We start from the raw sequence: 24164 nt of genomic DNA, 5'->3' as shown, positions 1-24164 counted from the left end.
TTTAAAAAATAAAATTCCACGCCGGGCGGTGGTGGCGCACGCCTTTAATCCCAGCACTCGGGAGGTAGAGCCAGGCGGATCTCTGTGAGTTCGAGGCCAGCCTGGGCTACCACGTGAGTTCCAGGAAAGGCGCAAAGCTACACAGAGAAACCCTGTCTCGAAAAACCAAAAAAAATAATAAATAAAAAATAAAATAAAATTCCACAAGAGTAAAGAATGAAAGGAAAAGTAGAACAGGAACTAACTAGTGTTAGTCCAAAGAGCCAGACAAACAATCATCTAAGAAGCTACCTGCGAGTGCAGCTAAGGGAATGTGCTGAGAAGGATTTCTTTAGTTAGAAGAGAAACTGAAAGGTGACAGTTGGAGTGACTGAGGTGACAGGAGGCTACCTACTGGCTGGCATCAGCTGGCCACCCATCTACTTCCTGCCACAATATTACTTCTACAACTTTTTACTGACTGCTTCTCTTTTTAGTTATATGTTTGCTTTTAGCATAATATCTCAATTTCACATGCTACACACTTCCTGAGACTGGAGGTCTCAGGGATAATTGTAGAGGATTTTTTAAATAGGTATGAAAAAAAAAGAACAATAAAGTTAGAGTCTACATGTCACAATCTGTTTGCTTAGCATGTGTGAGACCCTGGGGTCCATGCCCAGGACATGATTTAAAAAAAAAAAAAACTGACACGCATCACATGCCCAGTGCTTAACAGATGAGCAAGACTCTAGCTCAGGAAAATATGAGCACATCTTGTGAGCACATTATCATGAAAACACAGAAGGCATCAAACACACACTTTGCTGCTAGTCACTTTACTGTTCAGTGTTAACTGCAGGGAATATGCTTCTGGGGTTAAAATAGACCTCATTATCTTTCCTGGCCTATAGCTTTCTATACTTAAAGTGGTTCCATCTCTGGCTCATTTGAAAATCTAAAGACAAAAAGAACCATAAAGAAAAAGAAATAAAAAGCAGAGTACACAGTTCCAAGAAGGTACGTTTGAAGTTCCCATACAAGCTGACTTGAAAAAGTCGTAGCTCAATGGTAGAGTACTTGCCTAGAATGTACAAGGCCATAGGTTCAACTCCATAGCACCAAAAGAAAATGGTTTTCTTTTTTAGTTGACACTGCTCAACTGAGCCAACTCTCTGTGCAATAGGATAAGGCAGCGGCAGCTGCAGTCCCATGGTGATGCGTCATGGCAGAGCTTTGGGGCCCAATCCCAGTGGTAACAGAGTGCTTAGGGCACAACTGATACCTGAAGGTATCCTTACCACAACCCAAAGCTCCAATTCATGCCCTTTTACAATCCTTCGTCTTCTGATCTTCAGCCTTGGAAAGCTACATTCTGCCACTTTCCACAGCTAGGAAATTCCCTTACCGCAAGCCACAACAACTCACAAGGCAAGACAAATAAGCATTCCCCCAGCTGCAGAGCGGAGCCAGGCTTCCGTCATGCAAATAAGTGCTCCCAGTGGAAACACTGCCATGCCCAGTGCTTAACAGACGAGAAAGACACTAGCAGAGGAAAATAAGAACATATCTTGTCAGCACGTTACCATGAAAATGCAGAAGGCATCAAACACATGTTTTGCTGCTAGTTGTTTTAATATTCTGTGTATCTGCATAGGAAAAACATATACTGGAGAGGTTAAAATAGACCTCATCTTTCTTGACCTATAGCTTGCAAGACTTAAAATGGTTCCTTTTTTTTTTTCAGCAAGTTTCTTTGTCTCTGTGTTGGAAACATTCAAAAATCCTCTTTTTGGTTATTTTGAAATCTACAATAAATTATTGTAAATGTTTAAAGTGATGGATATGCTAATTGCCTTGATTTGATCGCTGTACACTGTATCTATGTAACAGGGGCCCTAAGGATTAGAATTTCCCCTGGGAAAATCCATGCTAGGGTGAGGATAAGCCACCCCCAGGAGCCCTTTTACCAGAGGCTAAGCTGGTTTCTCACGAGAAAAGATTTATCTCTGGCTTCTAATAACTTGGACTCACTGCTACATTTATATATGCATTATTTCCAGCCTGGTGCTTCACCTTTTGTAAGTTGTAACACTGATGTGGACAGAGCTGAGAGGGATTCAGTTTCTGGTTGCTCAGTTCCAGCCAAAGCAATATAGACCCTTCATTAATTTTGGTGCATATATGTGCAAAGAGGGGAAGGGAGGGGTGGGGAGCGAGAGGGGAGGGGTGGGGAGCGAGAGGGGAGGGTGGGGAGGGAGAAGGGAGGGTGGGGTAGGGAGCAAGAGGGGAGGGTGGGGAGGGAGAGGGGAGGGTGGGAAGCAAGAGGGGAGGGGTGGGGTGGGGAGCAAGCTTAGGCATGCTTGTACATGTGGAAGCCAGAGGCCAACATCAAGTGTCTTCCCCGATCATTGTCCTCATTATTTTTCAATATATTGCTTTTACTTATTTTCAATTTAAATTAACATACACAGTTGTTGGTTTCGTTCTGACCTTTCCTCCTTGCCTATCTTCTCCCCCATGGCTCTGACAGCACCACTTTAATTTCTGAGGCAAGTTCTGTCACCAAACCCGGAGTCCACTGTTTCAGACAGACACGGGCCACTGTGCCCAGCTTTGACATGGATCCTAGGGGTCCTCATGCCTGCCCTAAGTGCTTTACCCACTGAACCATCTCCCCAGTTTCTTAGTTGTGAACTGAGGCAAGGACCTGAAATGCCTGTGACACGTGTTCAGACATCATACTCTATCCCATGAATATGTACAGTTAGTACGTGTCAGCTTGGATGAATATGCCTAACTTAAACGGAAAACGTTCCATTAGCATCATGATCATCAATACAGAAAACGAGATGCAGACCTAAAGGCAACTACCAACCTGGGATGTCTTACACTAACAGTGTGTTTGCTAACTGTCCCTTTCCTTGTAATTATTATTATTATTGTGCCCTTTTAAAAAACAGAAATAAAAGCGTAAAGTGTTTAATTCATTAAAATCCTTCTTAGATTCTGGCCAAGCCATGGTTAGCACCTTTTTTATTGCCCTGTTCCTTACCTAACAGAATCACTGAATGTCCACTCTGCGGTTGTGCTATGCAGCCCTTGTATGTGGCCCCAAGTAGATGCAGGCCTAAAATCGACCTGCATATGAACCCTGCCTCTGCCTTGCAGTGGACACTCAGCCTTGAGTGAGCGTCTCCGTGTCTTAGTTTCCTCTTCTATAAGGTAATATCTAATCACGACCTCATAAAAGCAACACAGACAGACTGGTTACCTGTCCCAGTCAGTGTTCATGTAATCCTCACAGCAACTCCTAGAAAGTTCCATCTCCATGGTACAGGTGAAGCATCTGAGGCATCCCTATGTCATATGACCGGTCATCTGCAGGGCCAAGGATTCTAAGGCAGGTAGGTTCCAGAGTTCACCTTTGAACCACACCCACAGCCTCTGCAAATGAGGCCATATCTGCTAAAAAGCTGGTTTGAATGCACCGAGTGTTTGGCAAGTGTCTGCTAGGTAGCAGCTGTGGTTGTTATCCAAGGTCTGTCCTTTCTTCACTCTGCACAGCCTTTTAGTCGGGTTTGAGAATAAAAGGTTGATAGAAGACAGTCAGGGGAGGCGGAGATAGAATGTGAAAAGGGACAGAGAAGCAACAAGGTAGAGGGACCTGTGAATACCTAGGAAACAAGTGTTGCTGGCTTGGCCTTGAGAGAACAGGGTGCCTATTCGCCACAGAAAATGGAAGCCCCAGTCTGGCCAATTGCATTGCAAATACACACTGACTGGGCATGCCTCAGATACCTGAGAAAGTCGCCTCCGATCCCACCCTAGCCCGGAGGCGCAGCTCAGGCGTGGGCCCGGCTTCCCTAGTTCATCTCCAGAGTCCGCCCCACGCCGGGCGGGGCCTGGCCGGACCACTCTACCGGGGTGGCCCGCGAGCCTTGGGACACCAGCCACGAGGTGGCCCGCGCGCGGGGCTGGGTCTCGATGGCTACGTGGAGGCGGGATGGCCGGCTAACCGGCAGCCAGCGGCTCCTGTGTGCAGGGCTGGCGGGGGCGTTGAGCCTCAGCCTCACCGCGCCCCTGGAGCTCGCCACCGTGCTGGCCCAGGTCGGCAGGGTGCGAGGCCCCTCCCTGGGGCCGTGGGCCACTGGACGCCGAGTGTGGCTAGCTGAGGGGCCGAGGGCCCTGTGGAAGGGGAACGGCGTGGCATGCCTGCGCCTCTTTCCCTGCAGCATGGTGCAGCTGGCCGCCTACCGAAAGTAAGAGTCCAGAGGGAGAGGTCGGGAGGTCGGACTGGGGTGGCGGAGCCACCACCCTGATGCACCAGCACTGGGAATCCTAAAATGTCCCAGCCTCCCTTCCTTCCGGATAACGCGGCGAGGGTGGGGGTGGAGTTGGGGGTCGGGGGAAGGTTTCTTGGGGCCACAAGGTCGTACGTGTGGCCCTTAAAGCAAGGTACCAGTTTTGCACATGCTTTTGAGATTCCCGCCCTGCTGAGTTGTAGTTCTGTGAAATCTTTAGTCTTTCTGGGAGGAATAAGGGGAGGAGGCAGAATTAGCAAATGATATTTGGGGTAAAGAAATGAAAAGGCTTCTCAAGGAGATACGGTCTGACCATTCCCAGTGTCCAGTAACTTGGAAATGTTTGCTTTCACTGGCTTAGGAGAGAATGCTCTGAAAGTGTGTCTGTGAGACCAGTGTACCAAGGAATAAGTGCTCAGTCCAGGAAGAGGGACAGTCTTTTGCCTCAGAAAGATTCCCGCCCATCCCCAACTCCAGACACAGCCTAACTTGGCTTTAGGATCCAATGGGACCTGCAGTTTCCTTTTCCTCAGCAGGGACCTGTCTCCTCAGCCTAAGGCTTTCCCACCCCCCACCCCCCACCCCACCCCCCGGCCACCCACTGATCTCATCCTGTGGATTTTTCTCATCTTCTCCCACATCAAGCACTGCTACTTAGGGAAAGATGTAGAGATGCAAATGACGGGCGCATGTGAGTGACCTTAACAAGAGCTCAAGAATGTTTGCATGGGAGCTGGGAAGGAAGCCTAAGAGAAGAAGGCCAGCAATGGCATCACTAGAGGAGGGACTATTTCTCTATAGGGGACGACAGCCCCTGCGTTCCTCATTAGATAGGCATAGTGCCAGCTCTAAAGGCTGGCCTTGGCTCTGAATTAGACAAACAGCCTACAGGCAGCAGCTGGTCAGGCTACTTTTTGTTTTATTTCATTTTGTTTCCAGTGCTGGAGATGAAACCCCAGGCCTTGGAGCAGGCGAGTGAGGTGTTTTGCCACTGTATTCCCAGCCCTAAGAACTAGTCAGTCTTAACCACATAGTTCAGTCTTGGAAGAGGGTCAAAAGGTTTTACCTTGACGCTGTTACTTGGAAGGCCAGAGCTGGGAGGCTTGCCTGGCATTTGGCACTCATCCTTACCTTTGAGTGCTCCCGGCCATTTTCTGTGGCTTCTGCCTGGCTTCTGCTGTTACCCCAGCAACATCTGGCATGCACTCTTGAGTTTTAATGATTCAATTTCTCCCAATTTCCCTCTCTTTTCCACAAAGCAGTAGGGAAATCTTTCTTTGGATAAGACAGAATGTGGACAAAGGATAACCAGGAGGACACAGATTTTCAAAGCCCGATTCTAATGGCTTGGCTTTTCTATTAGCTATCTTATATATGTACATCATTCAGTTTTTACAGCTTCTGCTTCCTGCCTAGAATAGTCCATAGGACAGGAAGTACTATGTCCATTTTCACTGGTACAGAACCGAACTCACATTGGGGCACGTCTAGTCAGTGGCAGTACTACTTGGCCTTCTGATTCCAAACCCCATACTGTAGTACATCATGCCACCTTTCTTTCTGCACTCAGTTGACATTAGTAAGGATGCAGAAGTAAGTACCATGCACACGATGCTGGAGACAGTGCAAGAATGAAAGCAGTATGGTCCCCCTACCTCAGTTTATACGGTAATTAAAAAGGAAGACTGGTATATCTCAGTCCCCAACATAACATTTAATTTAATTAATATAAATTGCCAGTGGATCGAGTACTATAGAAATGTACACTTCGGAGGGCTGGAGAGATGGCTCAGCAGTTAAGAGCACTGGCTGCTCTGTCAGGGGACACGGGTTCAATTGCCAGCACCCACATGGCAGCTCACACCTGTCTGTAACTCCGGTTCCAGGGCTTCTGACACCCTCATACATGCAGACAAAACACCAATGCACATAAAAATAAAAAATAATAAATGTTAAAGATACTATAGAAATGTACACTTCAGGTGAGGGATGAGAAGACGGGAAGTCTTCACAGAGGTGAACAAACGATCTAGTTTGGCCTTGGGCGAATGAGTAGGAGTCTATCTCATGGGCAAAGATGAGGTGCTGCAGGTAATGTCAACACAGGCAAAGAGGAAAGGCATGCGGCACAACCGGCTGGAAAAGCAGGTTGGAATGAGATCTTGGAAATCAGACTTGGTATGTGAGGGTGGCTGTGGGAACTGTTTGCGCAGGGTGGGGGCAGTGCTGTGATTAGAAATTCAAGGGGAAGGATTGTCTCGTGGTGGCGGGGTAGGATGAAAGAGGAGAAAGGATGTGGGCGGTGGTGCAGCTAGGAGCCTGTCACACCATGCAGCAGCTCAGAGTGATCTGAAATGGGTTGGTGACAGAAAAGAAGAGAGAGAAAAGAAGAGCAGAGAGTTACGTAGACTAGACTTGCTAATATTTTTTTTCTGACAGATTGTTTTCTTTCTGCAAACTGAAAGGAAGCATTCTGGTGAATGACAAGGTATAGTTAGAAAGGTTGATCAGTCGTGAGGCCATCCTTCTACATAAAGATGGTAGTCATGGCTTATCATTATACCCACTCACTTGCACTCTCTCCTGACCATGAATTTGCAAAGCAGGTGGCAGGGAATAACGGTACACCGTCTGATCGTGGGTTGGAACAAAACACCCAGCATACTCAGTGAACGGAATGGTTGAAAAATTATCCACAATTACAGTGACAGAGTGGGAACTGGAAAACATCCTCTGGCTCCTTAGTCCGGGGTTCTGTCCACTACGACACAACTAAAATGTCTGCTTCATTGGATCGACAATGAAAGGAGATTACTGGGTAGAAAGTTTGGTGCTATGTTTCTGTCACAAGCAAACGATAGCTGACACAATGGGAGGCTTTCAAATGCATCCAAAAGAAGGTCCTCCTCCAACTTTATTGCACATGCTTGTGTGTCTGCATATATATTGGTTTGGGTCCCTGAGTTGTGAATTTTTCAGAGCCACCCCCATTTCTTCATTTCATAACCAATCATGAGCTTGTGTTAGCATTGTAAGTACTGATCACACATATCCAGGGTGTGTGTAGACTTCACTAGCTGAAAGGAAGGAGTTCCTGCAGATCACCAGTGCATTCGGTCTCGGGTTCACCAAAAAAAAAAAAAAAAAAAAAGCATCTATGCTTGTATTTACATGAGGAAGATCAAAACTAGAACACTACCTCCCCAGCCAGTCAGACAGAGCGTTAACATAAGGACCACAATGATGTCATTGGTAGCCTGACACTGACTCTGCTTTTCAAAAACGTGTTTGAGTGTTTGCCTACATGTACATAGGTGCACCAGATTAGGGCACCAGATCCCCTGGAACTGGAGTTACAGATGGGTGTGAACTGCCATTGTGGGACCAAACCCCAGCCGTCTGCAGGAGGAGCCGGGCTCTTAACCACTGAGCCATCTCTCTAGCCCCTTGACTTTGCTCTTCTAAGGGAAGATTAGAGGTTAGGAGTCTTAGAAGAAAGAGCTTCCTTCAGTTCTTCCTTTTCGTTTTCTGCATTTGATAGTTAAGACTAGTTCATACAACAAACCAACATAATGAGATAGGGTTCCTCTTCCCAGTTCAAGTACTTTAGTAAGGCAAGGGCCTTCTTCCCTCTAAATGCCTCTACCAGTCGTTTCCTTGTCAGGACTGCTGAGCCCTCCTAGGTGATCTGTGCTGAGAACTAGTGCAGTAGCTGGTTCATTATGGTCAACAAATGGGCAATAATTAGCCCATGTCCTAGAATGGCTGCATGGGATAGAGACTACAAAAGGGACAATGAGAAAGAACGGTGCTGCCTTTTGCTCCAAGTAGGGTTTTTTCCAGCACCCTGCAGACAATCAGACCATCATTCCGATTCCGTGTATCTCCTGTCCCTCCAAGCTGACTGGCCAGGGGAAAGAAACAGTGTGCCGGCATAAACACAGAGGCCAGTGGCCCACTGGTGACTGCCAGCTTTAATTGTCTGTGTATCATTTCCCTTCGGTGCTGGGAGCAGAGCCAGCGTTCCAATTGAGATGCACCAATAAGCCCTTGAAGGAGATGTTACGAATGAACTTCAGATGGTTTCATCTGAATGCCACTCATTATTCATCAGGCCAGCTGTCATCTGAACAACAGGAAACCTACCCTTCCACTGGAAGTTTGAGAGCCAAAGAACTGGGAATGCTTTCATTTTGAAAAAGATAAACTTATTGTTTTAGCCCAACTCTGTTCACTTAGTTTTATTCCAAGCTCTCGGTATCATACCCCCTTGTACCATTCTATGGCAGAAAGTACTATTTTTCCTAGTTTCCCAGCCTCATCACTAAGGAATTAACTTGCTTTTTTTGTAGCCTAGAAGGGTGTGCTGTACAGAAGTACTCTTATAAGTATTTCTTCTGGGGTAGGCACTCATGATTGGGGATGCCCTGCTTCCCAAAAAGGCTTATAATAGGGTAGTTTGTGATTTGTACGGGCCGGTAGGATCTGCTGAAGAGGCAGAGGCTGGTGGTTTGCATTTAGAAAAGTCCATGCAAAGTAATTTTAACTAAATTGTAAACCTACTGAGAAATACAAAGAATAGTTTGTCAAACACTCATACACCTACCTCCCATGCTTTACATACTATTTTTAGACAGTCTCTCTCTTTGTATTCTAGATTGGCCTTTTACTTGTTCTGAAGCTCAGACTGGTCTCAAATTCAAGATTCTCCTGTCTTAATTTCCCAAGTGCTGGGATTGCAGGCCCATACCACCAAGCCCAAAATATCTCTGTTGATGTTGAGAGGGGTGTGGAGCGGGGTTGGTTAGCTTTTGTTTTTGTTTTTTGTAATGCTGGGCATCAAGTCCAGGGCTTTGAGCATGCTAAATAATCATGCTACCACTGAACTCCATCCTCGGTCCCTTTGTTTCATTTTTGAGTTTGCTTCTTAGCCAAGCAGTCTTGAATTACTGAGCTCAAGTGCTTCTTCTGCCACAAGCTCCCGAGAAGCCATGACTACAGGCCTGTGTGATGTGGCAAGACCTGCCACCCATGTATCTCCCTTAAATATAATAAAGCCTGGATGAAGATAGAGTCCTCTTCATTTTCCTTCTTGATTCTAGTCCCTCCCCACTTTCCCAGGGGTCAACTTTTCTACTTCCTCCTAGGTACCTGTTTACCTCAAACAACGCCTATGGGTTTGACTGTTTATGGTTGTCAGATACCACAGATCACTGTGCGGCTTGTTTTGCTCATTCATCAGTATGCTTTCATGGCTTCTTTCGTGTGTTTCTATGATTTGTCTAAGCTTATTCATTTTAACCAGATGGGATCCATTGAACGACAATGCCATCTTTTTTTCCATTCCCCTACATTTTCACTTTTAATTGTTGGAGTTTTTCATTCTTAAAAGAAATGTTTGTAGTGTGTCTTCACATGTAGATCTGTAAGAGTTCCTCTAGGCTATGAACTGGGAAATGGAATTAAAGGGTAGAAAATATGTTTCTCCAAATTTACTAGATACCGCAAAGTGACCCTGCCAATTTTACATTCCTTCCAGCAAAGGGTGAGGTGTCAGTTTCTACACATTCTCTCCATCATTTGACGTGATGCCAGTCTGCTGGATGAGAAGCGGATATCTTGTCACTGTTTTTCCATCATTTTTCTGATAACTAGTAAAACCGCAGCTTCACTTATAATTATCATTATAAAGGAAACTCATTCTTTATACTAAGTTTAGCAGAGCTTATTTGAGCAAAACCAAACCCAATTCTCCAATCAGACATCTCCCAGAACCAAAGAGTTTCCAAGAAGTCCAACCACCACATGACTGTCAGACAGCATTTCTGGGGGTGGGAGCAAGGCATTGAAACAACTAAATTGGTGGCATCCTTGTCATCCAGTCAGTCACCTCGTTGTAGGTTAGCTAGTAATCCTTCTAGCCTAATCAGCTAGCTGGATGTAGGGCCTTCCGCAGGAAGCCAAAGCCTCATGGCTATGATTAAAGTTGATATAGGCTTGGACTGCTGGGCTCAGAACTCAATTTCTGGGATGCTGGACTTGGCATACACCTTAGTAACAGAAGTGCATACCTAATGTGTAGAAGATGTTGGATTCTGTTCCCAGGGCTGGAGAAGAGTGAAAAAGTCTGGATTTTGCAGTTATTTCAGGAATTTCTATTCCCTTTAAATTTCAAGAGTATGGAAAGTATGCATTCCAGTGTAGCAATTGCCACCAGCAAGTTAGATGGTTACGCAGATAAAAGGAGAAAATGTTGACAAAGAAGTGGGAAGAATTTGGGGAAGATATCAGTCAGAAGCTGGACAGCTCTTCCTTATAGCTAGCTAGCATTATATGAGGATAGTGGAATTCAAACTTACTACTCAGTAATCCCAGTATAATTCTATGGGGTTTTTCACGTTGTAAAGCACTTCCAAACGCTAGGAAACATTTGAAGTGGTGTGAAGCATGCCAGCATAGTCCAAAGCTCATATCTTGAGCTTTCTCTGTTTCCCCCTGCAGGTTCGTTGTGCTGTTCATGGATGACCTGGGCCATATTTCCCAGTGGAGCTCCATTGTGGCCGGAAGTCTTGCAGGCATCGTTTCTATGATTGTCACATACCCTACAGACCTCATCAAAACCCGGCTGATTGTGCAGAACATGCTGGAACCATCTTATAGGGGTCTTATCCATGCTTTTTCTACTATTTATCAACAAGAAGGGTTCCTGGCCCTTTATCGAGGGGTGTCCCTCACTGTTTTAGGTAAGGTGGAATTTGATCTCTTCTTGACACATGTGAAGGTAATATATACCTTCATGAACATTCAAATCAATTTTAGAGGCCTCAAGATTGTAGGTCAAACAATGCAAGTGACTCAGAAAAGCCTGGCTTCAAATCCACCCTAAAAACTGCCCAGCGGACAGGAGTCTTCAGTGTGTATCTCCACCAGTAGGCACAACAGGATCGCAGTGATAGGTATAGCCTTGGACAGAGCTACACATACACAGAGCCTCTGTTTGCCAAATTCAGAAGGATTCAGTCCATCTCTGCAGTAGTAGATGAGATTAGTCACCCTGTCCTCTGGAGACTTGGTCTCTAGGGTGCCACTGTCTCCTGTATCTTCACATCTTTCTTATCCGACATATCTGGCCCATTTGGGTCATCTGACACTGCCAGCTTCCTTATGTTTGGTTCCCAGGCTCCTCCCTCAGCATTATTTTTACCCTCATTTCTTTTTTGTTGGTGTTTTTGTTTGTTTGTTTGTTTGTTTGTTTGTTTGTTTGTTTGTTTGTTAGAGAAAGGGTCTCACTCTGTAGCCCTGGCTGGCCTGGAACTTACTATGTAGACCAGGCTAGACTCAAACCTGATCCTCCTACCTCTGCCTCCTGAGTACTAAGATTACAAGCACATGTCACCATATCCAGCCTTCTACACTGGCTTTCTTACCCTGCATCCCCTCTTTAGAGGACTCTATCCTAAGCTAGTAGCTTCAACAAACATGAGTATATTTTGACTCCTAATATCTTTAATAATAATGCTAACATTTTTAGGGGTACTCACTGGGTACTAAGTACTTTTCTAGAAGCTTTGACTACAATTTCTCATTCAAAATTTTTTATTTTTATTCTTAGGTTTTAACTTAATATTTTTATTAAGTCTTTGAGAATTGCACATAACGTGTTTTGATCATAATCCTACTCCTCCCATAACTCCTCCAAGATCTACCCCCTCCTCAACTTCATGTCTTCTTTGTTAATAACCTACCCAGTCCATTCTGTGCAGGATCATGGTCAACCTACCAGGGCCGCTCTCTTGAAGAGTCTCCCTCCCCCCACAAAAGTTTATTTTTATTATTTATTAATCATATGTATATATCTATATCTGTATGCAGAGTTATGTGCTCAGAAATGTGGGTCCCCATCAAGTCCAGAAGAGGACATTGGATGGATGTTCTCACATGGGTGCTGAGAACCAAACTCATCTGCAAGAACACAGCATACTAACTGCTGAGCCATCTCTCCAGCTCTCTTTATTTTTAATTGATATATACTTGTTTATATTTATGGGCTATCATTTGATATTTTGATGCATGTATATATTCGATGATGATCAAATCAGAGCACTTCGCATATCCACACCTCAAACATTTATCGTTTCTCTATTATGAGTTCCCCCATTCTCCTATCAAGAATCTGAAATGTGCAATACATTGTTATTAACTACAGCCGCCATGTTGAGCAATAGAACCCCACAGCCTAGTCTTCATATCTAACATTTCACTGTTTGTTTCATTTTTGAGACAAGGTCTCATTAAGTAACCTAGACTGGCCTGGAACTTGCTATGTAGTCCAGGCCGCTTGATCCTCCTGCCTCAGCTTCCTGAGTGCTAGAATTACAGATGTGTGCCACCTTACCAGGGCTGTCTAACTTTTTGCCTGTTGAACAACCTCTTCATTCTACAGATGAGGAAGTAGGTGCACATCGGAAGCTGCATGACTGACCCAAGGTCACACAGGCAGTGGGATTCCCTGACACTATGATTCTGGAACCCTTTCCCTTAGCTACTGACTTACGCCAGTTCCTAATGGAACCATGCCTCTACTGGACGTGTTGGCTTCTGTGTTCCCTAGTTGCAAAATCTGACATCCTCATTCGTCTCAAACTTACTCTTCTTTGTGACTCCCCTAGTAAATAGGACTGCCTTCCTTTCTCCCAGCAGCCCAAGCTTGAAGAAACCAGGAAGCACTTTGGTTCCTCTTCTGACTGTTTCCCCTTTAGTCACTAAGCTTTGTCACTTAGTGACCTCTTTGAATGCACAAGCCTGTTCCCTCGTCAAGCCAGCTCTTCTGCCTTAGCTCAAGCCCCTGTCGTCTTCCCTACTGACTCTACAGAGTCAGACTCTTCTGTTCGTATCTGTGGGTCTGTGCCCGGTGTGCCCTGTGTACTGCTGCCAGATGGGGCTGATCTTTCCAAATGTTCTGCCCTCATTCCACTGCAATCCTTAAAAGCTAAAGGGGAAAGCCAAAGTTCCTATGGCATTCTAGATCCTTCAGGGCTGGCCTCTGCCAGTCTGCCCTACCTCAATCCTCTTCTGTAGCATGCCTCTACCTGCTCTCATGTTCAAGTCATATAGTAATCCGTGTGCTTCCTAGAGAATCACATTCTTCGTACATGGTAGTATGCCCAGCCTTTGCCTGGACTTGCTTTCCCACTCTCCCTGTGTCTGATGGATCTACTCTTTGCTCAAAACCCACTTCAAAAGTTCTCTGTGCTAAACCAAGTGTTGTGATACATGCATATGATGCAATCCCAGTACTCTAGAGGTTACAGCAGGAGAATCATGAGTTCCAGGCTACTCTTGGATACATAATGTTCCTATCTCAAACAACTAGAGACATGCTGGGTCTGTAATCCCTCTCTCCTCCCCCTCCCCGTTAGCTTCAGGAGGTGGAGGCAGAAGTGAAAGTTCAAGGCCCACCTGGGCTATAGAGTTCAAATAAGCCTAGGCAATTTACCGAGACCCATGTCGAAGAGTTGGAAAGGTGGTGGTGGGTAGAGTGGGGTCGGGACTGTATATTCCATCTCTAACATAACACAGAGAGACAGAGATAATTCTCTTCTCTGTCAATAGCTATCGCCTGTACTTGATGGTAAATATCTCCAGAAATTAGCCTGCTCTGTGTTGTAATCTCAGTACCTGGCATAGGGCCCAGCACACAGCAAAAGATCCCTCAATTCCTATTTTGAGACAGGGTCTAATGTAGTGCAGGCTAGGCTTGAGCTCACTATGTGGGCAAGGCTGGCCTTTAACTCCTGTTCTTTGTGTCTCAGCCTCTCTAGTGCTGGGATTACAGGCGTGTGCTACCACTCCTAGCTTCCCCCAAATGTTTTTGAATAAAAATAGAAAAATGGCGAGTCCTTTTTAACATATTTACAATATGTGTTTATTAAATCACACCAATGCCTAAAGATGAACAATATCCCACTTGTGTTCTGCCCCCCCCTTTTTTGCAGTGCTAGGGATGGAACTGAGAGCTTTGCAAGTGCTCTCCTACTGAGCTAGATCCGCAGCCGTATATCCCATCTAGTAGATCTCTTTTTGTATTTTTACTTTGTACTTTACATGTAGCGGTGTTTTGCCTGTATGCATATCTGTGTATCACATGTGTGCAGTATCCATGGAGGCCTGAAAAAGGTGTCAGATCCTCTGAAACTGGAGTTACAGTGTGGTGCTGGGAATTGAACCTGAATGTTCTAGAAGAATGGCCAGTGCTCTGAACCACTGAGGCATCTCTCTAGCCCAAATCTCACTTTTGAGGGACAAATTAGTCCATCTGTTAACTGGAGATGGCTCTGAAAGTTCCTGGAAGTTTGTGAGAGTACTAAATAGTGTGTTATTTGCTATAACATCTTAGTTACTAGGAAGGTGAGCGTGCCACAGTGTATGATGCTAACCAACCCTAAGACATCCAGGCAAGGTCAGGTAACATCCATGGCTACAGTTATCACAGAATGCTTCCTCCTGCACTAGAGAGCACTCCCTCCGGGGGCGGTGGTGGCACACACCTTTAATCCCTTTCTAGCCTCCAAAACTGGATCAAGTGCTGCCTACTAACTTGCTTTGTGTAAGTGATTTTTTAAAGAATTTTATTTTCTTTGTAACCGTGTGTGTGTGTGCGCGTGTGTGTGTGTGTGTGTGTGTGTGTGTGTGTGTGTGTGTGTGTGTGTGTGTGTGTAGGTGTGTGCACGAGTATCAGTGCCCGTGGAGGCCAGAAGACTGTGTCACATTCCCTAGAGCTGGAGTTACAGGTGCTTGTGAGCCACCTGATGTAGGCGATCCTCTGTGTGAACAGTAGGTGCTCTCAACTGATGAACCATCTCTTCAGTACCATGGAAATGACTCCCTGCTCCCCCAATGTCTTCCTCCCCAATGTTTCTTTTCATTCTTTTCTCCTTTTTTTTTTTTTTGTATTTCAAACACACAGGAAAGTTCTAAAAATTGTAAATAATTGTATACTCCCTGAAGACCCCAGTTAATACTTTTCCCTTTATCACGTGTTTATACATCCCTCAGAGCCATTCATCGGTCCATCTTTTTCTTTAGTGATTTTTTTTTCGTGGTGGCGCGAGCCTTTAATCCCAGCACTCGGGAGGCAGAGCCAGGTGAATCTTTGTGAGTTCAAGGCCAGCCTGGGCTACCAAGTGAGTTCCAGGAAAGGCGCAAAGCTATACAGAGAAACCTGTCTCGAAAAACCAAAAAAAAAAAGATTTCACTGTGTGACCTTGGCTGTCCTGGAACTCTCTCTGTAGATCAAGCTGGCCTTGAACTCACAGAGATCTGCCTGCCACTCCCTTCTGAGTGCTAGGATTAAAGGCATGCGTCACCACCACCTGGCTCCTTTGGTGATTTTAGTATAAGTCGCAAACACCAGTGTACTTCATCCCTAAGCTGTTCAGCATCTGTATCACAAACTCAAGTTCAGCATCCAGGTTTGGTTGTTATTTTTCTTCTGCCTGAAGCACTATCTCGTGCAGTCAAGTAGTCCAGGCTGGCATAAATATTGCTATGTAGGTGAGGATGGACTTGAACTCCTGATCCTCCTGCCTCCACCTCCTAGGTGCTAGGATTGATTATAGGTGTGTGTCACCACACCCAGCTCTCACGATTTGCTTCTAGGTCTTTTATGTACTAGTGTTGACAGTAAACTGCACCAACCCTGAGTGAACCAGTTCCGGCATCTTGACCAAATGGTGTCGTCACCCCAGCCCCAGAACATGCCCTCTTGCTCATTAGCTGGGAGGGCTTTAAACACCCCCAGACCCCATGCTATTCCTCTTGTCTATCCCCCATAGGCATTCCTTTGCTCCAGACAGTGGTCCCCCCCAGACAGCAACGTCTCCTTGTACTTGATTCCCAGGTGCTGTTCCCTTCTCTGCTGGCTCCCTTCTAGTTTACATGAACCTGGAGAAGATCTGGAATGGACCCCGGGACCGCTTCTCTCGCCTGCAGAACTTTGCCAATGTCTGCGTGGCTGCTGCTGTGAGCCAGACTCTTTCCTTTCCCTTTGACACTGTGAAGAGAAAGATGCAGGTGCGGAGCACTGGCCGGGAGGGGGGCTTGAAGCGTTTGCAGTTAGGTAACCACAAAGAAGGCTAGATTCCATCCCCACCCCGCATCTGCCCTATAACCCCACCACTGATGCCATGTTTCTACCGAGTTCAGCTGCTTTATGCAAATACTGTGCAGTCTGTAACACTTCTGCTAACCTCAGGGCGACTAGCTATCTGCTAGAAAGCTTCCAGATGAGTCTCCCTTCTCTTTCCTGGTCACTGAATACATCACTTACAGTTCTCCTTCCTGCAACACCAGAAGAGAAGGACACTGTAGTATGCAACGTGTTAACTTGCCCTCCTGATGCCACCACAAGGAGGGCATAGCACTCTTTCTTGTCACTGTGCCTTCCCTCAGTAAAATTGATTGGCTAGGACTAAAATAAACCAAGAACCATAGAACAGCAAGGGACGTCAGAAAGAAGCTGCATTTCAAACGGGTGCTATCTTGGCGCAACTGGCCATGCATTGTCTTAACAATTACCCGGGGAAACAAGTTCACTATAGAGCACAAAGGCGAAAGCAAACAGTAAAGACGCAAATTGAAGAACTAGCTTAGCCTAAATTCTTATCAACAAAACCAAATCTGATCAGTTGATATAACAAGAGGGTGTTGATTACAGCCACGTGTGGGTAATGGGAATCCAAGCTAGACTGGAGGTTTTGTGCCTTCCCTCACCCTGCTCACTCCACTGGCTTATCTGCCTCCTTAGCCTCTCTTATATAATCTGTGTGTCCCTGAAGCTCTGTGTGGAAATGAATCCGAAGTCGTTTGCATTTGAAACTTGAAATGAGTAGTCCCACTAGTTTCTCCACGTGACTCTGACTTGTCGTTCCTCCAGTTTCTCAATGCTCCTCCCCACTTCCTCTTTCTCTACTACAGCATCCTTTGACCAGTCTGGTCAGTGCCAACAAACTAATGCTGTCTTCAGACATGATGACACTCCACTCTGCCACTCCGGTCCACAAAACATCTCCTCTGTCTGGCTTGCCTTTTTCCTGTCCTTGTCCAGATGAACCACCGCCACGTTGGTGTGACTGTAGTGCAGGTACAAAATGAAGAGTCTCCTTAGTGCCACTTACAATGAATATAAGGGGTTGGGGATTTAGCTCAGTGGTAGAGCACTTGCCTAGCAAGCACAAGGCCCTGGGTTCGATCCTCAGCTCCAGAAAATTTAAAAAAAAAATGAACATAACTTCTGATTTAAAAAATAATGCACAGCCAGGCGGTGGTGGCGCACGCCTTTAATCCCAGCACCCGGGAGGCAGAGCCAGGCAGATCTCTGTGAGTTCAAGGCGAGCCTGGTCTACAAAGCAAGCTCCAGGAAAGGCGCAAAACTACACAGAGAAACCATGTCTTGAAAAAAAAATAATGCACATATTAAAACATGGTTAAAATGGTTGATCTCACATTATGTATGTTTGGCCACAATAAAAAAGTAATGTACTTGTTGTTGCAGAAATTTTAGGAAAATAATAAATTATTCTTAGGCCAACTCCCATAGACTATAAGTTACTAGTTTTTCTTCTATATATGTTCACATATTGGTATATACCATTTTTTAGGAAATTGTGTTTAGACTGTAAATAAAAGTTAGTAGTCTGCTCTTTTCACTTATCACATGGCAGATACAGCTCCAAGCCATTAAATGTTTAATTGTCAAATGTTATTTCACCATATGAATGTGTTAGAAATAGTTAAAATTTCCCAGTTCTTAAATAATGAGACTATTACTCCTTCTTAGGTATAACAACAGCATAATGAAATCTCTTAGGTTTTTTTTTTTCACATCATATCCCTAGAAATTGACTTACAGGTCACAAGACCTGAATCAGTCTAAAGCATTTTATTTTGTAGGTACTGAAGATTGAACCCAAGGACATGTGTGAGTTAGATAGGCATTCTACTACCACTGAGCTACATCCCCTGCCCTTACATTTTTTTGTGTGTGCCAAGATCTCCCTAATTTGCCAGGGCTGGCCTTGATCTTCCCATGTGACCCAGGAAGGGCTTCAAACTAGTTAAGAGCTTCCTACCTCAGCCTCCAGGGTCCAGGGTACTGGGAGTTTAAGCATGAGCTATGCGCGCACACACACACACACACACACACACACACACACACACAGTCTCTCTCTCTCTCTCTCTCTCTCTCTCTCTCTCTCTCTCTCTCTCTCTCTCTCTCTCTCTCTCTCTCTCTCCCCCCTGGTTTTTTTGTTTGTTTGTTTTGTTTTTAGACGGGGTCTCAATGTGTCCTGTAGACCAGGCTGGCCTCAAACTCAGAGATCTGCCTACCTCTGCCTCCCAAGTGCTGGGATTAAAGGCGTGCGCCACCATGCCCAGGCTCTTACTGAAAGTTACACTCCAAAAAGTTAGAGGTTTCATTTGCACCAGCAATAAGGGAGAGTGATCCAGCTCCTGTCATGACATCACCTGTCATTTCTCAAGTCATTGTGAATGCAATAGCTGAAAATGTGTTTGCATTACTTTAATTCTAATTCATTATAAGTGAGGTTGCAGTTTTCACAGTTGCCCCTTGCATTTCCTTATAATTTTTATATGCCCTTTGCCAATTTGGGGGATAACTAGATTTTCCTATTGATTGGTAACAGGTCTTTACATATTAAAGGCATTAATGTTCGTCATGCATTGCACATTGTCCTCGGGTACTAAGCACCCTAACCATATATAATAAGCTATACCCTTCCCATAACAGTCTGCCACCAACGAGGGCAAGGGATACTGGCAGTGAAAATTTGAGTGCAGTCTAAACCATTTTTCCCTTTGTATGGAAACCTTCTGGACAATGCATACGTAGAGCTTCAAGATACTGCATTCAGAGCTGAGTATGGTGGCACATCCCTGTAATCTCAGTACTTGGGAGATAAAGCCAAAAAGACCAAAACTTCAAGGTCATCCTCATATATAGCCTCAAGAAAACAACAAAAGCAGAGAAAACAGCTTTCAGATAAATGCAAAATCATACTGGTTGTTTTAAAAAACACAATATAATCAAGCTGTAAAACAGGATAGGCAGCTAATTATGAATGACATCATAAATACCACCTGAAAATACAGTAAGTCAATTAATATGGATCTTATCAAGAATGTTATTTTCATGGGTTAATAAATATAATAACTTGTCCATTTTATATATATACATTTTTAAAAATTAATACCCAGGACAAAACCAGGGGCTTTTAAATGCAAACACGGCATTACCTTCTCTGACCACTAGGTGTCACTGCAGTAAATGAAGAGTATCTGAGCCCTGAAAAGGTATATGAGCCCTCAGCTCAGGAACAGTTACCAACCTCACAATCCCAGATCAAAATCATTTTCAGTTAGGAAGATAAGGAGCCAGAAGCAACAGGAAACACCTCAAGTCTTTTTTTTTTTTCTTGTAAAGCACACAATGCAAAATTCATCTAAAAGAGAACACCATAAAAACCATCTGCCCCCACTGGATTACCAACTTAATTTGTCACAAGGGACTTGTACAGGGCAACCTAGCTGCTGTGACCTGAACACAGTTAATGGTAACATTTGCATTCCATTGGTTTTCTCCATGGCACTGCCCAACATGAAGCAAATCAACAGCAGGTGTCTGGTGGAGAGCCAACTAAGCAGGGAATTTTTCCCAGCACCCACAGTGGCTGGCGCCTTTGTCTGAGTGCCTGGTTGTCTTAATAGGCTTTTATGCAGACACTGGTGCATACAGTCTGTCTGTTTAATACCACACCAGGTTGGAACCCTTCTGAACACTAATGACAATAATCAGAAGTCTTGTTTAACCACCTGGGCCCTTCCTTCACCAAGCTTACACTCACTTTACTCTGTTTTTCTTTTTCGTGCTTGGCATGCTAGAGGATGATGGAGAGGTAAATAATTTATGCATGTGCATGTTTTGAGAGAAGGCTTCTGGTGGGGGGAAGGGTCAGCTGCATGCCCGAGTGGAATGAAGTGCCTCTACCTGGTGTGTTTTCAGACTCTAACACAACCCTGCCTGAAATCTTCTCACACTTCGGGCATTTGAACCCAAGCTTTTCCAGATAGAGCCTGGCCCTTCTGTCTGGATCTCCACCCCTGGCTAAGAGCCTGGGTCAGAAGATCCTGGCAGTACTAAGTGTATTGAAGAAACAATATGCAGGGCATAGTGGCCTGATCCTTTAATCGCAGTACTTGGGAGACAGAGGCAGATGGATTTCTGTTAGTCTGAGGACAGCCTGGTCTACACAGCAGGTTCAAAACCAGCCAGAACTACACAGTGAGTGAGACTTTCTCTCTCAAAAAAAAAAAAAAAAAAAAAGGAAGGAAGGGGAAGGATTCAAGAAAAGAGAAAAGAAAAAAGAAGATGGGAGAAATGTTGATGAAAATTAATTTATGGAGTAATCTGTAAGCCCCTATTAAGGACCAAAGAATCCTAAAAAAAAAAAAAAACATATAATGGTTCCATAGGCAGGAGTATGTGAGAGGGTAAGACAGGCTGGGGAACACTGTCCTGGGAATCTGGGGAGCCACTGCCCACATGAAGCCTGGAGTCTGATAGGCCTTCTGAATGAATCAGGAAGGGGGTCCATGGGCACCCTCTCCACTCTGCCTGCTCCCTACTCTGTTGCTCGTATTGGGTATCTCCATTTCATCAAATACAAAGCCACGTATCAGCCTGTTGGTTTGTACCCCGGTGGACTTTGCCGCCGCCACCACAGCTCACAAGGCAAGCAGGACTGGGCCAGGTCAGCATTTGAACTGAACGTGCATAAAGTGGAGGACAAAGGTGGGATCCAAGTGGCCGAGCTGACAGAGCAGAACGCACACGGTCAGTGAATAAACAGAGGCCCCAGCCTGCTCAAACAGACTCCAGTCTGACCCAGATGCTCACCACCTTGAGCAACCTTTGCTGAGCAGGACACAGTCACTTCATACCTCCACTCAGAGCTTCTTGTGTTCCATGCTGCGTCTTCCAGCCCAGTCTCCCTCCCTCAGTCCTGGGCCCATGTTTCTCACAGCCTGCTGATCAGTGCCATTGGCTGTCACATCTCCATGGTCACTTCCAACCCACTGTGTATCCAAGTTACTATTCTTCCCCTAAAACTGTCTTCTTCGAGTTTTCCCTTTCAGGGCCATCACTGTCCCACACAGCCAAGCTAAGCAGCCAGAAGTTAGGTTCAGCTCTGCCGTCCCCTCACCCAACCAATCCAAAGCCGGGTCGCTTCTGCACTCTTAACTCTCCCATAAGGGCCCCTTTTCTTCCTGCCCTGACTCCAATCAAGGACCTTATCAGCTCATACTGTAGCACATACTGTTCCCTAGGAATGATTCTGAAAGTGATCATCAGCACTGAGCAGGGAGATACAGTAGGCACTGGGCCAACTGTATGTTCATTACGTCATCCAATCCTTACAACAATTCACCAAGTGCCAAATGAGCACTGTTCCTACGAAGCCTGTTTTATTGCGGGCCCCGGTGCACTCAGACAGCTCGAGGGAGTCAGTGCTCTCTGTGCACCGCGCAGGCTCTGGAGCTTAAACTCAAGTCATCAGTCTTGGCAGCAAGCACTTTTACCTGCTGAGCCATCTTGCTGGTCGAGATGAGAAAAACGGAGGCACTCCAAGGTTCCGTAGCTTACAAACCCATCTTCGAGTAACTGAACTGGGATAAAGGCCAGGCGGTTTGCCTCCGGGATCGGCACTCGTTTCCACCCCGGCAGCCTACCCCATGAGTTTCTTGCAGAACAAATGTTCTTTAGCCCTGTCTGTGTTGCTCCTTCTCCATCACCTTTAGAGAATAAAGGACGGCCCATTAGTCTGGCATGTTTCCCTCACCAGCTTCACTGTTCTTTTGTGTAGAGGCCCTTTGTATAGGGAGTTGCAAAATTAAACGTCTGTAGGAATTCCGAAGCAGAATGGACAGGAGAGCTAGGGAAACCCAGATAACAGGCACTCAGCCCCAAACAATAAGCCTTCAACTGCATTCTAAGCCGTCGTGCCTTTTGAAAGCATTCTGGAAAGCTAAACTCTGTGCTCGCAGAATGTGATTAGCATTTAAATATGCATACCAGAAAAGAGTGAAATGAGCTAGTGCAGGCTGCAGCTAGGCTGCAAGCTTCTCTCCTCCAAAGGATGGTTGTCATTTAGAAATGCAAGCTCAGTTTTCAAGGGAGCCTCCAAATCCAGATTTCGCTGTAAAATCTTTGTATTTTTCAAGGTTCCAAATTTAAAAAAAAAAAAAAAAAAGTACTGACTGGGCAAAGCAAAACGTGTCTTCTTTTGGTCTCTGCTCAATTCAGCATCCACTTGCAATAGTGAAGAAGTTCCCCTCCCCCAAGCCCTGAAGACCAAATGTATTTTATATTCCGGTCAACAGGCCTTTGTTCCTGCAGCTACCTCTGCCTCCGCATCACTTCTGTCTCTGTAAAGGTTCAGCTGAGCTCGCTTTGGTCGTTGGAACTGTTGCTTTTGTTTGCTAGGTTTTCCCACCCCTAAGGCACTTACCATGGAAAGGCACATATTTGACCCTTTGAGAACCACAATGCAGACCACTGGGGAAGGAATTCTGGGGAAGAAAAAACCGAGTTAACTATAGAGTACATTCTCTGAAAAGGTTGATGCTGTTTTTCAGTGACTTCCACTTATACCCCCATGTCCAGGGGCACAGTAGTTGCATTCCAAGAAGTTCGTAGGTGAATAACTCCTTTTAAAGAATGCTGTTGGCCTATCCATGGGTCCCGAATTCTGATCATTTTCTCTCGATTCATTTTTTTTTTATCTCAGCATCATTGCTCTGCTGTGCCTTCCCTGTCAAAGCTCCCTCCTGATATCACCTCTTATTTTCCCAAGCAGAGGTAGTCTCCTCAATCCCAGTGGCATTAGCTTGCTTAGCTTTGAGCACCCCTACTATGGAACTCTGAAATCCAAAATGCTCTAAAGTCAGAAACTTTGAGCATCCACATGATGGAAAATTTCACAACTGCAAACAAAATTCAGGCCCACTAAAAAGATTGTATGTCGGCTGCAGAGATGGTTACTGCATACTCGCAAGGGTCTCAGCTTGAATTCTCCAAGCCCATACGAAGATAGGCACAGTAGTGTCCATCTATAATTCCAGCACTCCTATGTTGAGATGGCAGACAGAATTAAAAGAATCCCCCAGAAACTCATGGCCTAGATAGCCTGGCACACACAGCAGTAAACAGAGATGCGGTCTCTAATAAAATGGAAGCCAGGACCACATCTGAGATTATCATCTCACCTCCACACATCACACATAAGCCATGGCACACATGCACTAGCATATATACACACCCATACACCATATACACATATACACGTACAGATAATAATAAAAAAGAAAAATAATACACAAAATAAAAATGTATAAGACTGCATAAAATTACCCTTGTGCTAACAAGGGAGATAGGAAACATAGTCAATTTCATGCTTAAACTTTGCTCCCATTCAAAGATCTCTCATTATAAACAAATATTCCAAAGTTAAGAAATATTCAAAATTTGAGGCACTTCTTGTCCCGATCATTTTTTGACAAAGGATACTCAACCTATGTAGCTCTCTTAGGGACCATGTCACAAGATCCCTTGTATTATAAATGTCTGGCTCCTTTCTCTAAATTGTAAGCTCTTTGCCTATGGGGAGTATATGTTATACTTTTGTGTATCCCTGTAACGTGTAGTCTCACGTAACAGGCACTTGATACTTGTTTAAAAATGAATGCTGTTGAAGGCAGGCTTAGGGGATCTCCCTGTGAGTACAGAGTTGAACCTTTATGGCACTG

At 45.1% G+C, this 24164-nt stretch overlaps 1 protein-coding gene across 2 annotated transcripts in view; it reads left to right on the top strand.

The window, feature by feature from the left end:
- The first annotated feature begins 3867 nt into the window (after positions 1-3867).
- The window catches only part of Slc25a43 (solute carrier family 25 member 43), a 32407-nt gene continuing 12110 nt past the window's right edge, over positions 3868-24164 (top strand). Inside the window, exons 1-4 of one of the 2 annotated variants that reach the window (XM_076562823.1) lie at positions 3868-4241; positions 10785-11026; positions 16183-16355; positions 17259-18575. In XM_076562823.1, the coding sequence (XP_076418938.1) occupies positions 3967-4241; positions 10785-11026; positions 16183-16355; positions 17259-17435 (867 nt within the window). In that variant the 5' untranslated portion in view covers positions 3868-3966 and the 3' untranslated portion in view covers positions 17436-18575. Of the gene's footprint in view, positions 4242-10784; positions 11027-16182; positions 16356-17258; positions 18576-24164 lie in introns of those variants that run through there. The other variant, XM_006993612.4, reaches the window with a different exon arrangement.

The sequence above is a fragment of the Peromyscus maniculatus genome, chromosome X (assembly GCF_049852395.1).
Source record: "Peromyscus maniculatus bairdii isolate BWxNUB_F1_BW_parent chromosome X, HU_Pman_BW_mat_3.1, whole genome shotgun sequence".
NCBI classification, from domain to species: Eukaryota; Metazoa; Chordata; class Mammalia; order Rodentia; family Cricetidae; genus Peromyscus; species Peromyscus maniculatus.
This window is presented reverse-complemented; position numbering and strand designations above follow the sequence as displayed.